The sequence below is a fragment of the Oncorhynchus masou genome, chromosome 29 (assembly GCF_036934945.1).
Source record: "Oncorhynchus masou masou isolate Uvic2021 chromosome 29, UVic_Omas_1.1, whole genome shotgun sequence".
Taxonomy (NCBI): Eukaryota; Metazoa; Chordata; class Actinopteri; order Salmoniformes; family Salmonidae; genus Oncorhynchus; species Oncorhynchus masou.
In genome coordinates, this window is record NC_088240.1 from 33,082,502 (window position 1) to 33,104,522 (window position 22,021).

The following is a 22,021-nucleotide window of genomic DNA, read 5'->3' on the forward strand; positions in this document are numbered from 1 at the left end:
GGAGCCAAATACAGGACCATTCTGGAAGAAAACCTGATGGAGTCTGCAAAAGACCTGAGACTGGGACGGAGATTTGTCTTCCAACAAGACAATGATCCAAAACATAAAGCAAAATCTACAATGGAATGGTTCAAAAATAAACATATCCAGGTGTTAGAATGGCCAAGTCAAAGTCCAGACCTGAATCCAATCGAGAATCTGTGGAAAGAACTGAAAACTGCTGTTCACAAATGCTCTCCATCCAACCTCACTTAGCTCGAGCTGTTTTGCAAGGAGTAATGGGAAAAAATTTCAGTCTCTCGATGTGCAAAACTGATAGAGACATACCCCAAGCGACTTACAGCTGTAATCGCAGCAAAAGGTGGAGCTACAAAGTATTAACTTAAGGGGGCTGAATAATTTTGCACGCCCAATTTTTCAGTTTTTGATTTGTTAAAAAAGTTTGAAATATCCAATAAATGTCGTTCCACTTCATGATTGTGTCCCACTTGTTATTGAATCTTCACAAAAAAATACAGTTTTATATCTTTATGTTTGAAGCCTGAAATGTGGCAAAAGGTTGCAAAGTTCAAGGGGGCCGAATACTTTCGCAAGGCACTGTATATGATTTAACTGACACTGCCATAAATGCAAGGACAGAAAAGTAATGTTTTATGTCATACAAATCCATCAAGACACCAACCATGACAAAAGGGTTAAACAGGCTTTAAATCCACTCTTGAATTGTATAGAATATAGTTATGAGCCCCTCATATATTCATGGAATGACCTTAAAAAGTATTGGCTAATTATTATGAATGACTTATCAACAGTTGTAACAAGTTGTCCGGTGTAGGAAATCCTCACTAGCTTATAGAAAGACCCATAAGCAGTATATTAAGCAGTATATTATACTGTATAAAACATGTATACACCCACCCCGGTTCATCATGGTCCTCCTGGAGTAGCGTCGGCTGGGCCTCCTCTCAAACGATGCAGACCTCCTGGCTTTGTTGCCCTTGGTGGTCTGGTACTCAGTCTTTCCACTGGGGACAACAGGGTCATATTCATTAGTGCACACCATAGCAAGATGGTTTGCAAAGGGAAGAGGTAAACAAGCCTTTAATTTTGGACAAGTTCAGGTAGTCCCCTCCCCATTTCATTTGGTTTCTTTCCTAGTGAATACAACCCAGAACAATACACAGGGAGGGGGAATGAGAGCGAACCCAACCAACCCACCAGCAGGCAGGGGACAGTCAGGCAGTGAGTGCCCAGCGCAAACTGAAAACAGGCAGAGATAGGGAGGTTAGACCTCCCTTGCAATCAGACCACCAGGACTGATTCAGATAACGACTGGAACTTCTGTTGGGGCTCAGGATCCACAAAGGGAATAACATAATGAAAATCCTAAGCTAGATCCAGCTGAAGAGAAAGCATGAATTCAAAACACATGTAATTGTAATGAGGAAAAAGAGGGTTATTGGAGTCAAGTTCAGTTGTGGAAGAAACTTCAGATAGAGGCAGAAAAGACTACATGAAAACAGCAAGCGATAAGATTCCTTAAATCGATGAGAATGGTTTACGTTAAGTCCAGAGTTTTGACTGGTCATGCCACATGGTCAGGATGGAAACACACCAGGCCATATGGAATATAGCCAAGTACTAGAGTTGAGTAGACAGAGAATTAGTGTTGTTGTAACCACTGCTGGTGTAAATAAACACAGAGGGTGCACCAGTCCCCTCCCTGATACCCCCAGGGTGGCATTCAGATCTCAACTCCTCGACAAGGTGTTGTGACACGGGACTGACCCCTGCTGAACTCTGTAACCATCCAACTAGAAACACCCCACCTTGAAATAACAAGGCCCCAGAGAGAGCCTGCAGTTGCTGCTTTGGCAGTGCGTAGTGTACACTGCAGCAAGACGAGCTATTATTACACAACGGACCAAGGTGAATGTTGGACGTTTAGCGAGTTTCATTAGGCACAGTCAGATTAATGAGAGCATATGGTGGGTTGAGTCCTATTAAAATTATAATCTGAGGATTTGTCGTGTGTGCAAATTGTTGGAATTTTAATAAGCTGATGAAACATGCATTATAAAAATTGTGTGGAGACTTGTGCAGTGTGGACTGAATCCAGTTAGATGTACACTAAGCAGAGCACGTGCTAAGCAGAGCACGTGCTAAGCAGAGCACGTGCTAAGCAGAGCACGTGCTAAGCAGAGCACGTGCTAAGCAGAGCAAACGCTAAGCAGAGCGCACACACGCTGTTCAGTAGCTACCTGTAGCGGAAGCGTGATCCCATGCGTATGAACCCGGAGCGTGCTGATCCTTTCTGGACCGGGCCGCGGAGCCGGAAGAAAGCATGGTGTTCCACAGCACACTTCCACAGGTGCTTACAGGCCTTGGGGTGGTCCATACGGAACACAAACGTGTGCTCCTGCTCTTTACCCTGAGACGGAGACAGACAGGAACATAGCATTAGCAAAACTTTGTGTCACAGCAACAGGAGACAGACGAAACACACTTACATGAAGCACTGGTAGGACACACATGGCCTAAAGTTTATTCCCGAAGAAAAAAATAGAGCCCCAAAACAGCATATGGTAGACGGGAAAAATGAGCCTGGTTGTAGACATGTTTTTTAAGTTCTTACGGCTGAGATCCCGTTAACGAGATCGATATGACAACAGCCAGTGAAAGTGCAGGGCGCCAAATTCAAACAGAAATCTCAATTAAAATTCTTCAAACATACAAGTATTTTACACCATTTTAAAGATACACTTGTTGTTTATCCCACCACAGTGTCCGATTTCAAAAAGGCTTTACGACGAAAGCACACCATCTGATTATGTTAGGTCAGTATCTCGTCACAGAGAAACACATGAGTCACAAAAAGCAGAAATATAGAACAAATTAATCACTAACCTTTGATGATCTTCATCAGATGACACTCATAGGACTTCATGTTACACAATACATGTAGTATACTTTGTTCGATAAAGTTCATATTTATATCCAAAAATCTCAGTTTACATTGGTTACAGTAATGTTTTGCTTCCAAAACATCTGGTGTTTTTGCAGAGCCACATCAACTTACAGAAATATTCATAATAAACATGGATAAAAGATACAAGAATTATGCATGGAACTTTAGATAAACGTCTCCTTAATGCAACCACTTTGTCAGATTTCAAAAAAGCTTTACCGAAAAAGAACACCATGCTATAATCTGAGTACAGCGCTCAGAGACCAAAACAAGCCACATAGATATCCGCCATGTTGGAGTCAACAGAAGTCAGAAATAGCATTATAAATATGCACTTACTTTTGATGATCATCAGAATGCACTCCCAGGACTCCCAGTTCCACAGTAAATGTTTGTTTTGTTCGATAAAGTCCATAATTTATGTCCAAATACCTCCTTTTTGTTCGTGCTTTGAGTTCACAAATCCAAATTCACGACGCGCAGGCCAGACGAAAAGTAAAAAAATTCCATTAGAGTTCGTAAAACATGTCAAACACTGCATAGAATCAATCTTTAGGATGTTTCTAACATAAATCTTCAATAATATTTCAACCGGAGAATTGAAATGCAATGGAACGCAGCTACCTCTCACAGGAGCGTGCCTGAATGAGCTCATGGCCTTCTGGCAGACCTCTTACTCAATCAGCTCTCATTCTCTCCTCCTTCACAGTAGACGCATCAAACAAGGTTCTAAAGACTTGACATCTAGTGGAAGCCTTATGAAGTGCAATCGGACCAAATTTACACTATCTTGGATAGGCAAAGAGTTGAAAAACTACAAACCTCAGATTTCCCACTTCACGGTTGAATTTTTTTCTCAGGTTTTTGCCTGCCATATGAGTTCTCACAAACATCATTCAAACAGTTTTAGAAACAGTTTTAGAGTGTTTTCTATCCAAATCTACAAATAATATGCATATCGTAGCTTCTGGGCCTGAGTAGCAGGTAGTTTACTCTGGGCACCTTATTCATCCAAGCTACTCAATACCGCTCCCAAGCCATAAGAAGTTACCTGATTGGTTATGGTTCCAGACAAGCTGAGTGTGCAATAAGAACTGGTTAGTACAGTAGGTCTCCTCTTTCCCACCGATGTGGATGAACTTGACAATATACAACAACCCTATTCCCCGTGTTTCCCTCATTTGAATCAGCTCATGGCCATGCAGAGAAAGGCTGCTTGCCCTGCAGTTCCCAATAACTTCCTCATTAGCGCAATTTTCCACCAGGCCTCGACAAGGCACATTAAACTCCTTCTCGTGTCCTAATCAGTTATGGCAGAGTAGCAACTTTCTCAGCAGTGCTCTGCTCTGGTGCTAACCAACCCTATTCCGTGCTCTACTCTGCTGCTCACCAGCCCTATTCAGTGCTCTACTCTGCTGCTCACCAGCCCTATTCAGTGCTCTACTCTGCTGCTCACCAGCCCTATTCAGTGCTCTACTCTGCTGCTCACCAGCCCTATTCAGTGCTCTACTCTGCTGCTCACCAGCCCTATTCAGTGCTCTACTCTGCTGCTCACCAGCCCTATTCAGTGCTCTACTCTGCTGCTCACCAGCCCTATTCAGTGCTCTACTCTGCTGCTCACCAGCCCTATTCAGTGCTCTACTCTGCTGCTCACCAGCCCTATTCAGTGCTCTACTCTGCTGCTCACCAGCCCTATTCAGTGCTCTACTCTGCTGCTCACCAGCCCTATTCAGTGCTCTACTCTGCTGCTCACCAGCCCTATTCAGTGCTCTACTCTGCTGCTCACCAGCCCTATTCAGTGCTCTACTCTGCTGCTCACCAGCCCTATTCAGTGCTCTACTCTGCTGCTCACCAGCCCTATTCAGTGCTCTACTCTGCTGCTCACCAGCCCTATTCAGTGCTCTACTCTGCTGCTCACCAGCCCTATTCAGTGCTCTACTCTGCTGCTCACCAGCCCTATTCAGTGCTCTACTCTGCTGCTAACCAACCCTATTCAGTGCTCTGCTAATAGTGCTTCATTAATTCAGACAGGAACAGGGTCACAAAGAGAATACATTCACAGGGCGGATTAATACGTCAAAACAAAGACCTCGGGAGATGAGAACCAGAATACCTTTGAGAGCGAGAATGTGCAGTCCAGTGTTGGACACACACACACCAGAGATTAGTGGTCCCAAAGTAAAGACCCGGGCCACATTGCGATGGTGCAACACATTCCAAGTGGTCAGCTGTCAAATTGGCTGAGCAGCAGTCCCCATCAACAACTAGTAATGATTTTAATTAGTCTACTGTCCCCCATTACAACACTGTCTAGCCTTTCCTCCTCTCTACCTGAAGGCATCACGTCTACATACTGTACATGTCGCAGCACTACAGAATATTAGGAGTCACATCCATCTACTGTGTATTGCAGGATTCCTTTGAATACTGCTTCAAACAAACCTCATTCAGTTCTTTCCCAAAACATTTGGGTTTGAGGCATAGCGTATAACTGTATCTACACAACAAATTACTTCAGATGTCTGAAAACATCTTGACAAGGTAGGTGAAGTATCTTTGACCATAGAGTGAACTCCCACTTCCAGGTGTTCGGCAGTGTGTAGTTGCCAGACAGAAAGACAACCAGTGCCAAAGCCTCGTTAGCCCTTCCGGGCGGGCGGGGGGTCTTTCAACATTATTTATTAACAGCTCGACAGCCTGGTCTAAAGGAGTGCTAGCTGCTGTAAAGGCTGTGGATGCCACAGATGCCGGAGGGAAAGAGCTGATATCCTTCCTGTTTGGCCCTGTCCGGGGGTGTCCTCGGATGGGGCCACAGTGTCTCCTGACCCCTCCTGTCTCAGCCTCCAGTATTTATGCTGCAGTAGTTTGTGTCGGGGGGCTGGGTCAGTTTGTTATATCTGGAGTACTTCTCCTGTCCAATTCGGTGTCCTGTGTGAATCTAAGTGTACGTTCTCTAATTCTCTCCTTCTTTCTCTCTCTCGGAGGACCTGAGCCCTAGGACCATGCCCCAGGATTACCTGACATGATGACTCCTTGCTGTCCCCAGTCCACCTGGCCGTGCTGCTGCTCCAGTTTCAACTGTTCTGCCTTATTATTATTCGACCATGGTGGTCATTTATGAACATTTGAACATCTTGGCCATGTTCTGTTATAATCTCCAACTGGCACAGCCAGAAGAGGACTGGCCACCCCACATAGCCTGGTTCCTCTCTAGGTTTCGGCCTTTCTAGAGAGTTTTTCCTAACCACCGTGCTTCTACACCTGCATTGCTTGCTGTTTGGGGTTTTAGGCTGGGTTTCTGTACAGCACTTTGAGATATCAGCTGATGTACGAAGGGCTATATAAATAAATTTGATTTGATGCTTTAATGGACTCTCCCTGCAGATGAGCCAGCCCGGCCAGGCAGCCTCAGAGAGACAGGACATGTCCTCCTAGGAGGTGTGTGGAAATCCACACATTCATTCCCACACACAGAAATCTCCCTCACACGAAATAGGGAACAACAAACCTACCCAAAGATATGCCTCTGCTTCAGAACTGACCTGGGTTATACTGATCTCCATACACACCCCCTCACAGATACGCAAACATCCTAGTCCAATGAACACAACTTGATTCCTGGGTATAGGCAGGCAGCCAGCCAGCTGATTGGAAATGTCCTACACTACATGGCTGCTTGAGCTGCTGCCCGTCTCCCTCCATATTTGATTTATTTCACATTTATTTAAGCAGGTAGGCTAGTTGAGAACAAGTCCTCATTTATAACTGCGACTTGGCCAAGATAAAGCAAAGCAGTGCAACACACAAGAAGAGTTACACATGGAATAAACAAAACATCAAGTCAACAACACAATAGAAAATGTCTACATACAGTGTGCAAATGTGGTAGGATAAGGGAGCTAAGGCAATAAATAGGCCTTAGTGGTGAAATAATTACAATATAGCAACTAAACACTGGAGCGATAGATGTGCAGAAGATGAGTGTGCAAGTAGAGATACTGGGGTGCAAAGGAGCAAAATAAATAACGTATGGGGATGAGGTAGTTGGATGAGCAATTTACAGATGGGCTATGTACAGGTGCAGTGATCTGTGAGCAGCTCTGACAGTTGGTGCTTAAAGTTAATGGGGGAGATATGAGTCTCCAGCTTCAGTGATGTTTTGCAGTTCGTTCCAGCCATTGGCAGCAGAGAACTGGAAGGAAATGTGGCCAAAGGAGGAATTGGCTTTGGGGGTGACCAGTGAAATATACCTGCTGGAGCGCGTGCTACGGGTGGGTGTTGTTATCGTGACCAGTGAGCTGAGATAAAGCGGAGCTTTACATAGCAAAGACTTATAGATGACCTGGAGCCAGTGGGTTTTGGCGACAAATATGAATCGAGGCACAGCCAACAAGAGCATACAGGTCGCAGTGGTAGGTAGTATATGGGGCTTTGGTGACTAAACGGATGGCACTGTGATAGACTGCATCCAATTTGTTGAGTAGAGTGTTGGAGGCTATTTTGTAAATGATATCGCTGAAGTCGAGCATCGGTAGGATGGTCAGTTTTACGAGGGTCGGTTTGGCAGCATGAGTGACAGATGCTTTGTTGCGAAATAGGAAGCCAATTCTAGATTTAATTTTGGATTGGAGATGCTTAATGTGAGTCTGGAAGGATAGTTTACAGTCTAACCAGACACCTAGGTATTTGTAGTTGTCAACATATTCTAAGTCAGAACCGTCCAGAGTAGTGATGCTGGACGGGCGGGCAGGTATGGGCAGCGATCTATTGAAGCACGGTCTGCCTGCCTGTCTCCCATCTCCCAGTCTCCCCCTGCAGCACATTGTTATAAAAGCAGCTTTGTAGAGCTCTGCTCCAGCCTCCGGTGGTATACTGTAACAAGGCGGTTTTCAATTTCAGTTCAATACAAAGCCCTTTTATTGGACTGGAACAAAGTAACTGCCTTTACTGATATTATGTGGTCAGAAAGTAAAGCCTACACATTTCAAATAGAACTACCACAACATAAAGAGAGCATGAATAATCAACTCTCCTTAGTCGTAGACATCCTTTTCAGTTTTCACCAGCTACTATAATTCACTAAGGCAGCACACAATAGAACAACATGATGGAAGAGAAAGAGTAATGCAGCATGATAAACAGAACAGGATGTGAGCATGGATACTTCAGACTCAGGTGGAAACAACTATCCCCAGCTACACCAGGGCCCTCAGAGGTTGAGTGTAAGGATAAGTGTATGGGAAGATTGCCCAGTAGAAAAGACTAGGGGGTAAGAGCAGGGATCATGGCTGCCCCCACTGTGTGTGTGTATGGCAGAGGGTTGGTTCATTACCTCCTCGGTCTCCTGAGCCTCTTCTCCGTCATCCTCCACCACCACCAGGGTCAGCGTGCTCTTCTTAAAGTCTAGACGGGTGATCTTGGGCCTGGGACACACACGGAAAAGCACACAATTAAACGAGAGATAGTGATCAAGACCCACAAGTCCTTGAACTAGTAGAGACACAGGTAGAGATCAAGTATTGACCACAGGTCTTTACCAGAAGAACAGGCCTATCTTGGTCTCTCCCTCAAACACCAGCACTCCAGTGGGGGTCAGTCCTAGCTGGTAGTCATTTCCATCTCGAGCCTGAAGGGACAGACACAGCCATTCAGCACAGTGTTACAGTTTACTTACCTTCTTTAATCTCCACTAGAGTCTTGTTTTTATACCAGTAGATCGAGACAAAGAGAGAGCAAGAGAGATAGAGACCCCCATCCTGGTGTCCTCACCTTGACCATGTGCATGTCCACCCCATACATCTCCAGCCACTTGGCCTTGTTCAGATAGTTAATCTCCGCCTGCGATGGCATCTGGCCCCTGGGATGGAGCGGCGGGAGAACAGGCAGAATACTAGGTTAAACAGGGGATAAGGTCGGTGGGTGATGAAGGTCACACGCAAAGAATGTTGACTCTTGGGATGAACCACGACTGATGACTAAATCATAAGTGACATTAAAATCTCAACCATGACGAAGTCATACATCACAGGTAGCTCATGCATGTGTTCCGGGTAAAATAAAAAAACACACCCACTGACAAGACTTAGCATCTGTTACATCTCCTATAGTATATGAGTCAGGGTAACCTGGGGTCAAGATCGGCCCACACTGAGACATGCTTTAAATCCATTTCTAAAAATAAGCAAATCTAACCATACTTGGGAATACCCCAGCCCCAGTACATCAAGGGTGATCAAATAATATAGCGGGTGGATGATCTACACTCCCCAAGGAAAGGTAAATAATTGAGAAGCTTAAGTAGCCTAACCCTATAGGCAGTGAAATACAGGAGAAACTCCTGGCTGTAACCAACGTATACACAGTAATGTAAAGGCTGTATATGACCGGCTATACAACCTCTAGACATTGGTGACACTTTACAATACCTTACCATTAAAAAAATGCTTTATAAAATGCCATATTATGGAGATATCATAAATTGTTACTCAGACATTTTCTGTGATATCATTGTTTTACCTGCACTCCTTCCAGGTGTTGAAGATGGCCAGCTCCATGGCCTCAGTCTGTTCTGGCATGAAGCGGAACTCCGACACCAGATCCAGGGCATGTTCCCCAGGGTCACAGTCTCCCAGCTCAGCTGGAACACAACCAGACATGGGTTCTCTGAATCACTGTAGAAGGTTGGTTAAGGCATGCTGTCTGGGATAGTTTATCAATGAAAGAGATGCTAATAAGAAGCTGTATGTATTCATCTATCACCATCATTTGGGTCCCTGATTTAGGATTTATAGATGACCCGTTAGCTATTGATGAAATTTGTTATTTTGAATAATTCCTTTAAAGTTGCCTGCTTCAATTTCTCAAACCCACTAGGACACTAACATTAAAATACATCCAAATCATATTTAAATGGAGCAACAGACATCCAATGATGCCTCACTCCCCTCTTTCCTTACATAGCATCATGGAGATAACCCTGTCTGACTGCAGGCAGGGGTATAAATAGGACAACAGTATGCTATCTGGGTAATGGAGGTGAGGAGAGGCTCTTTGTTATCAGTGATTTGCTGCAGACCAAGGCAGAGTAGTGATGTGTCAGAGCTCAACGTGGGGCTAAGGGTCAGGGGTCGGGGCCATGACAGGGATGGATGTTGCTGACAGGGTAGAGAAGGGAATGCCTCACCACCTCCTGGTCATTGGTCAACAAATTAAGTGTGGGAAAAATGGACAGACGTCCAGCCTAGCTGCCAAACAGAATGGAGTTGAGCTACCGACCGGACATTCAGTAGGTTCCATTGAAATCTGAGGCTTTGACTAACTGCTTGAGGGTCCATTATTTGACTTGCTGGACATTTAGCTAGCAGGCATCAAGCAGAACAGAATACAATCTGAAATCCTGATATCTATTCTACCTAAAAGCATTTGGGAAGGGCCATTCAGAGTTCTGGCTAAAGAGTGAGTTTTGAGAAACAAAAAGTGGTGTTGCTGTAAATAAAGGGGCTGTGATGGTGTGGATGATTTGAGAGAGAGCGAGAGAGGGGATAGTGAGAGGGGACGAGGGAGAGGGCTGGATTAGGGGCCCTTGCAGAGAGCTGGGCTCTAATGAGCTTGCATTTACCCCCACAGAGGAGCTGGAAGAGAGAGAGGGGGGTCACTTCCATTCAGAACAACCCTGGAGTGCCCATTTACAGTTGGAACACTGAGCAAGGACTGCAGCCTCAGCATTTGGGCCAACTCCTCTGGGCAGTGCTGCGGCAGCAGCACACATTCTTGAAGAGAGGGTAGCGATAAGCCCAAATTATCTTCTATTTCCACAAGTACTCCACCATGTTAATAGGCTCTGAAAGGCTACTGTGGCGCTATGGTCTCTCCTGGCTGATAGCGAAGAATCCACCCCCTCAGGAAACTGCAACTCGGTGGCTCTCATTCAAGAAGAGTTATGACAACCACACCGAGACATTGGGCCATCGTTCTTCTTACCTTGCAAAGAGAAGGCCGCCAGCTCCACTGCTGTGTCGAAAGGACATTCTAACCTGTGATACAAGGACAAGTGTTCAGCAGGAGACAAAAAATGCTGTGGTCTGAGTGTTGTTGCTTTCAACAAGGTACAGTACACACTAGGCAAGGATACTGTCTGAAGAGATCAGTCACAGCTGTTACAGCAGGGAACTACTGGACCTAACAGCCCGTTTCTCGCTCCAGAGCTAATACACAACAACGGATTCTCAGACAAACATGAACACTAATACCCATGTAAGCAAAAATGGATACTAATATTCACAATCTACTTATTGATGTAAATAGTTTCCTTCCAACATCACGTGTGTAATCCACTACTGTAGCTAAGCCTCTTAGCATCTGTATCATGATGCAACAGAACAGATATAGCTAACATGTCTATAGGCCAAGTACATCATGACATCAGCCATGTTAAATATATTGAAGCACATGAAGTCTACACTAATGTAATATACTGTACATCGAATATAGGAAGAGCAAAACAGTGGGTGAGGGAGGTTACTTACTTGCCACTGAGGATATCTTGTTTTAGTTGCAATACAAATAGATATCTGTGAGAATAAAAGGGTCATTTGTTCATAAAAAGTCCAGATTAATGTCCCCAATAAATACAAATGTTCTAAAAACTATTGGTGATTATTGAATAGTAAATAAGACGACAAGGTGACCTGGTCAACTCCTCATGCAGGTTGTTGGGTTCTGAGGAGTAGAATTTGACCCTCATGTGAAGGCAGTATGGGGGTCCGACTGCACAGAGGTAGGGGAGGAACGGAAGAGAGGAAGGAAAGAAAGAGGTTTGAAATGAGAATGGCATTAATGAAATCCATCTGTTTCTGGCTGTTCCATCAACATACCCATCCATTATACATCTCTAGAGCTACATTGGTACAGAAAAGAGGCAATAGAAGGGCTATAGCTTGTGTATCTCCAATGATTGTGAGGTCAAGAACATATACTTACTTTTGACTTGTTTTTTAATGCTTTTTGTAACGTCAAGCCAATGCTGCAAAAGAGACGAGAAAATAAAATTTCAATGACAGGAAAGAATCAACCATCTAGACTCAAGAGAATCCATGGCATGGACAAGGCCAAAAACAAATGTATTCGACAGCAGCCTCACCAAGGATACCACACACATTATGATTGTGTCACTAGAAAGGGAATTTCTGATTTGTAACTTGTCTGGGAGTTGGGAGACTGAGGCATGAACAATTATATGAGGGAGGGGCAGGGGTTTAGGAGGGTGCGTGAGTAGGGGGGTGGGGTAGCTCAAGCTGATGAGGGAACGGAAGGTCTCTGCCACAGCCCTATTTCACACTTCTCTCCCCCACATTCCTCTCTCCAGATCTCCCTCCCTACTACCTCTCCTTCCTTCTATACCCGTCACACCATATCAGCTTGCCCTGGCTGCTGGGTCTTTGATAGACACTGAACTTAATTTTTACTTTCTGCGACAAACTGTACTTGAACCTTCCAACAGCTAGCTAGCTAGCTAGATATAGATATATAGATATAGATATATAGATATAGATATATATATATATATATATATATATATATATATATATATATATATATATATATATATTAGACAACCCATATCGTATGTGAACTGTACACACTGTTATTCAAATCCCTATTCCAGAGAAGACCAATTCAAGTTCAGTGGATAAATCGAACCATAACAAACCCCTTCCTAATTCTTAGAACAAGGTTGGGTGGGTGGTAGTAAAAGTCAGTCTCTAGGACAGTCTGCTACTCTGGTCTTACCGGTACTTGTGCAGAGTCCATGAAGCGTAGTCCGAAGTAGTCCTTCTCTACGATGTCCAGATGATACATGATCTGGTCAAACAGCTCCTCACCCTTGGCTTTTTTCTGACAGAGCAAGAGAGATGTCAGAGGACACACAGTCAATTAATCTGGAAGCAATGTCATCAATCATTCAACAGACTAGGTCTAGACTTTCACTGTGTTCTCTTTTGCATTTTAATAATAGTTTCATATTTCAAATATTTTTTAACTATTGCTCAATGTTATTTATTATGGTTAACACAATACAAGTGGAACGAACAAGTGGAGAAGTTTCGCTAAGTCACTACTGGTGGAAACGTTATAGAGCTGTTTTAAGGGTTTGTGTATTCTTCCCTGATACTTCACTCCCCAGACACACTGTTGATTTCATTGCCTCTATAACTGATTAGAAAACACGAAAAAAAGAGAGAGCCAAATAGAACATATTATTTAGCTGGCTTGGCCTACTTTAAAATCAGGCACACTGCCACATGTTTAAGTCTTTCCCTTCCGTTCTTGTGAGCAGTTTGAACTCTATGATAGAGTGTTTCCTGCAGTCAGTCTGACAGGTCGTACCAGTCTCCAGTCTGCACTGCTCAGACAGGGTGTTAGCTGCCCAACTCCTGTAGCCTGCTGCTGTACTAGCTAGTTCAGTACACGGCCAACTTCAAAACAGCAGGAAGAATGGCAGCACTGGGGTCACCATGGCAACCGGTTAGTAGGCTGCAACACAGCGAGTCAGCGTGACCCCAGTTAGTCTCTACTCTCTGCCCAGCAGTCTGACTAACTAACCACACACAGTAGCCTGACAACAGTCTGTAGCCCTGTAGTGAAGTCTTAGCTAATGAGTGATCTACAGGCCAGCCTATGAAAACAAAACGCTCCCACTACCCCTGTCCTGCCTCACACCACCAGAGAGCGAGACACGGAAAAAACAAAAGATGTGGTTGGTCGGTCACTCCACTGCGCTGAATGACATTGAGGTAATTTGTGTTCAAGGTGACTGAATGGTCCAATCTTATAGAAGGGGTGAAAACGCCCCTTGTAGTGGCTGGCAGAGTTCACTGCCATTCTGCAGAGCTTTCTTTGCCTCGAGTTTCTCAGATGAATACAAGCAACGTTAGACCAAGTCCACCAACAGAGAGGACACTCCCAAGTGCACAAACAATGGAAACTCACAACACTAAAGATGTAGCTTAAAGCACACAAAATCAGAACATGCAGTAAAGTCTGCAACAACATTGCTGAAACCTAACAAGCATATTACTGGTTGTGACACTGCTGTGTGCATACAGCGACACACACACACACACAATACCCTGCAGGGGAACAAACATTGACATGTGCAGTGAGGTCGTGTACATTATACAGGGGGAGTGGTTGTGATGGGTAGAGAGGAGAGGATGCTGCCATTGAACAGTCCTCAGTGTTAATCCAAGCTTGCCGGACGCTCACGCAGGCCCCATAGAGTTGGCATAGCTCACAAAGCGCCCCTTCGGCCAGGGAGAATGGACACAAAGGAGCCATTGTGCGCTCCAGTGAACCCCAGGCCTCGCTGTCGCATTGTTCACCAGAGGTTTCCAGTCTGCCTGACCAACCATCTGCCTTTGGAGGCACAGTTACATTCCTAAGGCTGCTCCCTGCATGCAAGTCAAAGGACTGCCACTGAAGGAGGGGCACAAAATAAAATTAAAATCAGCCTCCCCACCCTACGCAAGTTAGAGCCACTGAGGGAGGACTGCTGAAGAAATATGGCAGCCCCCCTCCTTCTTCCCACCAATTGTCTTAAAAGCTTGAGGCTCCATTATTCAGACTGGACTGAGTTCTGGAGCTGGAGGTGTCAGAGAAGAGACAAATCATTAGACTATTTACTGTGCCGTTTGTGTCAAAAGGGATAGCTGCTGCTTTAGAGGTGTAACCCCAGGAAACCCTTTGGGTTGACATAAGCATTCAGCCATGTTGGTAAGAGCAATAAACAAGCTACGCCACACTCTTTCTTCAAATGTCATTCTGGACAGTTTACTGACCAGCACCCAGGGTTGCACATTTTGGGGAATATTCAGAGGTGGAAACATTCCATGGGAATTAACAGGAATATATGGGAATATAATACCATTTAAATGTAGATTTTCTTCTTGCATTGGATATATTTACCATATCATATAGAGACAGAGACCTTTGCCTTTTCATAAGTAGACATAATTGCAAATGATTAAATCCTTCCAACAGAATAATAAAATAAAAAAATGAGTTACGAATTGAACTTTAATTAAATGAGTTGACTTTCACTGAAAAACAAAAGGGAATATATAATGGTCCCCAATGATCCATCACATCTCCCAAAAACATTTCAACATACATCTGTAAAATCATAACCAAAGCTTTAGTTTCTAGACTGTCTTCCTCTCAGACTTCCATGTCTTTTCCCTGGACCTCCTCAATGTCCACCTCTTGAACATCAGACTGAGGCCTCATCTTCACTGTCACTTTCCAACCTTGTTGAGGATGGCTCGTTGTCAGGCTCAAAAAGCCTCAAATTTGACCAGATGGCCACCAATTTTTCATTGGTCAGCCTGTTGTGTGCTTTGGTTTGTGTGTTCCCAAACAAGTACCAGTTGCACTCTGAGGTGGCTGATATTGGTGGGATTTGAAGAGGCTCAGATCCACAAAGTCCCTCCCAGCAGGTGGCTGATGAGATATGCTGGCAGGACTGCCATATTGCATCTCCATCCCAAAGCCCTTGCTTGGAAGTGTACTTCGTCAGACTGCCAAGAACCAGGCCAAGGTGGCGAGACACTGTAGTAATAACACCATAGGCCTTTTTTTTGTCTCTGCTCCAAACAGGATGCTCTTGCCATCATATTTGGGGTCCATCATGTACGCTGCTGAGTGTATGGGCTTCAGGAAAAAGTCTTCACACTTTTTGATGTATTTCAGAACTGCAGTGTCCTCTGCATGGAGCAACAGCAAAGTGGACAGGGCAGTACAAAAGTATTCTATTATATGTGCAAGCAGAGTCTGCACATCAGACAGGATGGCATTGTCACCCTCAATCTGTGCAATGGCTACTGCTATAGGTTTCAGGCTGCTTACCACTCTCTCCCAAAATACATCATCCAGGAGAATCCTCTTGATGGGGTTGTCCATATCGGCAGAGTGGTATATGGCCATTTGTTGGAGTTCTTCCCCTCCAGGAGACTTTCAAACATGACGACAACACCACCCCAATGTGTGTTGCTGGGCAGCTTTAAAGTGGTGCTCTTATTCTTCTCACTTTGCTTGGTGAGGTAGACTGCAGCTATAACTTGATGACCCTTCACATACCTAACCATTTCCTTGGCTCTCTTGTAGAGTGTATCCATTGTTTTCAGTGCCATGATGTCCTTGAGGAGCAAATTCAATGCACGAGCAAGATAGCCAACGGGTGTGATGTTGAAGGAAACACCGCGCACCAGCGACTCCTGTGGAGGGCCGGGCGCAGTGCACACTAACCAAGGTTGCCAGGTGCACGGTGTTTCCTCCGACACATTGGTGCGGCTGGCTTCCGGGTTGGATGGCGCTGTGTTAAGAAGCAGTGCGGCTTGGTTGGGTTGTGTATCGGAGGACGCATGACTTTCAACCTTCGTCTCTCCCGAGCCCGTACGGGAGTTGTAGCGATGAGACAAGATAGTAGCTACTAAACAATTGGATACAACGAAATTGGGGAGAAAAAGGGATAAAAAAAAAAAAAGACTACTGTACTACTTTACTGAAATAAACCAAAGGTGTTAGGTTTCACCAATACAAACCCAGCATCTTGTACTAGACCTATGTCAACATGTTTATTCACTATTACAGTTAGTCCCGAGTATGGCTGCTGTACAGTAGCAACATGCATGTCAGATATCACACAAAATATCTAAACAAAGGGACAGACCATTAGGGCCAAAGCGGTCTCAAAAGAACACAAAGAAAACATAAGGCCTTGATGGTCAAAATGAGTTATTGCCTGGGAAGCCCATTGGCAGCCTAAACAGTGATGTTATCACGCAACCCAGCAGTTCTGCTTCGTAACACTTAATCAATGCCACCAAGTGAATAAATGGTCAGACTATATCAACTAGCCTAGAACTCTTACATAGCAGAGCTATAGATCCAGAGTTACAGCTAGCCTAACAGTTCACAATGTTCCTTCCAAATGGATTTTCACATGACTATGACAAAGCTATTAGAAAACTGCACGCAGGCTCATGTCCTGAACTCCACAAACTCTTCAGACATAAACATGGATGGCCTATCCCATGTTGTAATAACTCCCACTAGCATTGCATTCAAAGGCATTGCCAAAAAAGAGAGAAAAAAAACTACTGGAGAAGCTCTGTGACAATAGACCTATAGCATTTACAGTGGAATACATCTCAAGTACCTCGACTAACCGGTACCCCCTGTATAATGCCTCGCTATTGTCATTTTACTGCTGCTGTTTAATTATTTGTTACTTTTATTATCTAATTAACACCTAGTTTTTCTTAAAACTTCTTAAAGCATTGTTGGTTAAGGGCTTGTAAATAAGCATTTCCCTCGAAGGTCTACCTACACCTGTTGTATTCGGCGCATGTGAACATTTTCATTTGATTTTAATACCAGAGTGTCATCAACTGGTTGGACAGCTGGAATGCCTTAGAAATTCCAACCCTGAGAAATCAAAGAGGACATTGTGGGCCACGAGCAAGTCTTCCCATTCGAGAAGACCATCTCCACTCACTTGGTTCCTGGCTGTGGGTGGGTCATGTGACCAGGTGTGCTCTAGAGGGATCATGGAATTACAGGTGATCAGCAGCACTCAATACAACAGTGAACTACACATAAACACACTGGCACGCACCTCTCATGTGGCCAAGTCACACCTCAGTGAGTGAAGACCTGACTGTGACACTCTCAGTAACTCATTAACTTAACAGCACAGCAAGAGGGCAACAAGCTACCTAAGAACAGGCCCACAATTATGATTAGGGTCTCAGAGCAATACACGCAGTCAGCCAGGAAAGCAAAGGCTAGCTTTTTCAAACTGATTTACATGCTGTAGCGAACTCCAAAAGGTTTTGGGACACTGTAAAGTCCTTGGAGAATAAGAGCACTTCCTCCAAGCTGCCCACTGCACTGAGGCTAGGTAAGACTGTCACCACCGATAAATCCACGATAATCGAGAATATCAATAAACATTTTTCTCCACGGATGGCCATGCTTTCCTCCTGGCTAGCCCAACTAGAGGTCGACTGATTAATCGGAATGGCCGGTTAATTAGGGCCGATTTCACGTTTTCATAACAATGGGAAATCTGTATTTTTGGGCACCTATTTGCAGATCTTTTTTTTTTTTTTTACGCCTTTATTTAACTAGGCAAGTCAGTTAAGAACACATTTATTCTCAATGACGGCCTCGGAACGGTGGGTTAACTGCCTCGTTCAGGGGTAGAAAGAAAGATTTTCACCTTGTCAGCTCGGGGGATCCAATCTTGTAACTTTACAGTTAACTAGTCCAACGCAATAGCGACCTGCCTCTCTCTCGTTGCACTCCACAAGGAGACTGCCTGTTATGCAAATGCAGTAAGCCAAGGTAAGTTGCTAGCTAGCATTAAACTTATCTTATAAAAAACAATCAATCATAATCACTAGTTAACTACACATGGTTGATGATATTACTAGATATTATCTAGCGCGTCCTGTGTTGCATATAATCTGACTGAGCATACAAGTACCTAAGTATCTGACTGAGCGGTGGTAGGCAGAAGCAGGCGCGTAAACATTCATTCAAACAGCACTTTCCTGCTTTTTGCGAGCAACTCTTCGTTGTGCATCAAGCATTGCTCTGTTTATAACTTCAAACCTATCAACTCCCGAGATGAGGCTGGTGTGACCGAAGTGAAATGGCTGGCTAGTTAGCGCGCGCGAATAGTGTTTCAAACTTCACTCGCGCTGAGCCTTGGGGTGGTTGTTTCCCTTGCTCTGCATGGGTAACGCTGCTTTGATGTGGTGGCTGTTGTCGTTGTGTTGCTGGTTCGAGCCCAGGGAGGAGCGAGGAGAGGGACAGAAGCTATACTGTTACACTAGCAATACTAAAGTGCCTATAAGAACATCCAATAGTGAAAGGTTAATGAAATACAAATGGTATAGAGGGACATAGTCCTATAATTCCTATAATAACTACAACCTAAAACCTCTTACCTGGGAAAATTGAAGACTCATGTTAAAAGGAACCACCAGCTTTCATATGTTCTCATGTTTTGAGCAAGGAACTGAAATGTTAGCTTTCTTACATAACACATATTGCACTTTTACGTTCTTCTTTTGCATTATTTAATCCAAATTGAACATGTTTCATTATTTACATGAGGCTAAATTGATTTTATTGATGTATTATATTAAGTTAAAATAAGTGTTCATTCAATATTGTTGTAATTGTCATTATTACAAATGCAATTTATTTTTTATTAAATCGGCCGATTAATCGGTATCGGCTTTTTTGTCCTCCAGTAATCGGTATCGGTGTTGAAAAATCAGCATCGGTCGACCTCTAATCCCAACCACGGCAAACAGCTCCGCACCCCTCGCAGCTACATGCCCGAGCCTCCCCAGCTTCTCCTTCACCCAGATCCAGATATCTGATGTTCTGAAAGAGCTGCAAAACCTGGACCCGTACAAATCAGCTGGGCAAGACAAACTGGACCCTCTCTTTCTAGAATTATTCGCTGCGATTGTGGCAACCCCTAATACCAGTCTGTTCAACCTATCTTCCGTATCGTCCGAGATCCCTAAAGATTGGAAAGCTGCCGCGGTCATGCCCCTCTTTAAAAGGGGTATCATAACCCCCATAGATAAAAGACAGTACTGTGCAGCCGTCTTCATCAACCTGGGCAAGGCTTTCGACTCTATCAATCACCGTATTCTTATCGGCAGACTCAACAGCCTTGGTTTCTCAAATGACTGCCTCGCCTGGTTCACCAACTACTTCTCAGACAGAGTTCAGTGTGTCAAATCGGAGGGCCTGTTGTCCTGACCTCTGGCAGTCTATGGGGGTGCCACAGGGTTCAATTCTCGGGCTGATTCTTTTCTCTGTTTATATCAATCATGTCGCTCTTGCCGCGGGTGATTCCCTGATCCATCTTTACGCAAACGACACCATTCTGTATACATCTGGCCCATCTTTGGACACTGTTAACTAGCCATACAACTCCTTCCGTGGCCTCCAACTGCTCTTAAACGCTAGTAAAACCAAATGCATGCTTTTCAACCGTTCGCTGCCTGCAACCGACTAGCATCACTACTCTGGACGATTCTGACTTAGAATATGTGGACAACTACAAATACCTTGGTGTCTGGCTAGACTGTAAACTCTCCTTCCAGAATCACATCAAGCATCTCCAATCAAAAATTAAATCTAGAATTGACTTCCTATTTCGCAACAAAGCCTCCTTCACTCACGCTGCCAAACATCCCCTCGTAAAACTGACTATCCCACCGATCCTCAACTTTGGCGATGTCATTTACAAAATAGCTTCCAAAACTCTAATCAGCAAACTGGATGCAGTCTATCACAGTGCCATCCATTTTGTCACCAAAGCCCCAAATATTACCCACCACTGCGACCTGTATGCTCTGGCCCTCACTACATATTCGTCGCCAGACCCACTGGCTCCAGGTCATTTATAAGTCTATGCTAGGTAAAGCTCCGCCTTATCTCAGCTCACGATAACAACACCCACCAGTAGCACGCGCTCCCGCAGGTATATCTCACTGGTCATCCCCAAAGCCAACACCTACTTTGGCTGCCTTTCCTTGCAGTTCCCTACTGCCAATGACTGTAACGAATTGCAAAACTCGCTGAAGCTGGAGATGTAAAATTGCCCTCACTAACTTTAAACATCAGCTATGTGATCAGCTAACCGATCGCTGCAGCTGTACATAGCCCATCTGTAAATAGCCCACACAATCTACCTACCTCATCCCCATATTGTTTTTAATGTACTTTTCTGCTATTTTGCACACCAGTATTTCTACTTGCACATCTATCACTCCAGTGTTAATTTGCTAAACTGTAATTACTTCGCTACTACGGCCTATTTATTGCCTTAACACCTCACGCCATTTGTACACACTGTATATAGACTTTTTTTCTTCTATTGTGTTATTGACTGTACGCTTGTTTATTCCATATGTAACTCTTTTGTTTGCGTCGCATTGCTTTGTTTTATCTTGGCCAGGTCGCAGTTTTAAATGAGAACTTGTTCTCAACTAGCTTACCTGGTTAAATGGAAAAAAATCAAATTGAGGGAGCTAGTCAGCAAGTACTATACAGCAGAACCTTATATGTGGGAATCAACCAACACAGACACAGAGAGATATATTCAGCCTCAGGGCACCTGCCATGCCAAAAATGCTCCTACCTCTGTCCTCCTTCCTTTTGAAATATATTTTGATGACCCTATACAAAACAGCCACCTGTTACTTTCTCATGAGGCATGCCTTGATAATAGTTGAAAGATTTTTGTGTGTGTAAAGTCTCACCGGTAGGTCCACACTGACATCAGTGCCGTCCAGCAGTGACACACGACAGGTGATGACAGACTTGGCCTCCCCGGCAGCAGGGATGTGCGTGGTGGCCCGCTGGGCCTCTCTCAGCCGGGCCTTCTCGGCATGCTTACGGACGGACCGCCGGCCCAGCGTCCGGCGGAGGAAACTCAGCATGGTGGGGGCCTAGTGAACACTACCTGCACATATGAGAGGAAGGATTACTGATACAATTTGTCGTGTTCCTCAATCAGAGGACTGTGATGTTAAAACAATCTATTAAATAATGTGCTGTGACAGAAGCCATATTAGTATGCAAATCAAAATGGTGTGACTTATCACCACAACTAACCTAAGTGCTCTTATCTGCCGAGGTATTAATTTTGGGCTTTTCTGTGTGTACAATGTTTGTAGTGGACTAAACTTCAATCCATGGTGAAGGAAGGTTATGATGAACTTGTTGGTGAAAGAAGTTCATTAACTTCCTTCACTATGGAGTGGAGTTTTAGTCCGCAAATGTTTGTAGACTCCCCACAATAATCCAATGGTTGTTCCAAACGGATTGCAATGAAGTTGTGAATAAACACTTGCTGTATTTACCATAACGTTACACTGTAGTTAGCTAAATTGGGTAGTGTATTATTAGCCATTTGTTACTAAACATTTGGACTGCTAACTATCAGATAGTACAGACTAT

At 44.2% G+C, this 22,021-nt stretch overlaps 1 protein-coding gene across 5 annotated transcripts in view; it reads right to left on the reverse strand.

Moving 5' to 3' along the window:
* Positions 1-22,021, reverse strand: part of LOC135519370 (band 4.1-like protein 5) — a 47,361-nt gene that overhangs the window by 24,826 nt on the left and 514 nt on the right. For 3 of the 5 annotated variants that reach the window (XM_064944561.1, XM_064944557.1, XM_064944558.1), the window contains exons 2-13: positions 21,322-21,524; positions 12,758-12,862; positions 11,948-11,990; positions 11,656-11,734; positions 11,494-11,538; positions 10,949-11,001; positions 9,485-9,605; positions 8,738-8,825; positions 8,506-8,594; positions 8,301-8,391; positions 2,262-2,431; positions 919-1,025 (exon numbers count right to left, since the gene is read on the reverse strand). In XM_064944561.1, the coding sequence (XP_064800633.1) occupies positions 919-1,025; positions 2,262-2,431; positions 8,301-8,391; positions 8,506-8,594; positions 8,738-8,825; positions 9,485-9,605; positions 10,949-11,001; positions 11,494-11,538; positions 11,656-11,734; positions 11,948-11,990; positions 12,758-12,862; positions 21,322-21,501 (1,171 nt within the window). In that variant the 5' untranslated portion in view covers positions 21,502-21,524. The remainder of the gene's footprint in view (positions 1-918; positions 1,026-2,261; positions 2,432-8,300; positions 8,392-8,505; positions 8,595-8,737; positions 8,826-9,484; positions 9,606-10,948; positions 11,002-11,493; positions 11,539-11,655; positions 11,735-11,947; positions 11,991-12,757; positions 12,863-21,321; positions 21,525-22,021) is intronic. The other 2 variants (XM_064944559.1, XM_064944560.1) reach the window with 1 other exon arrangement.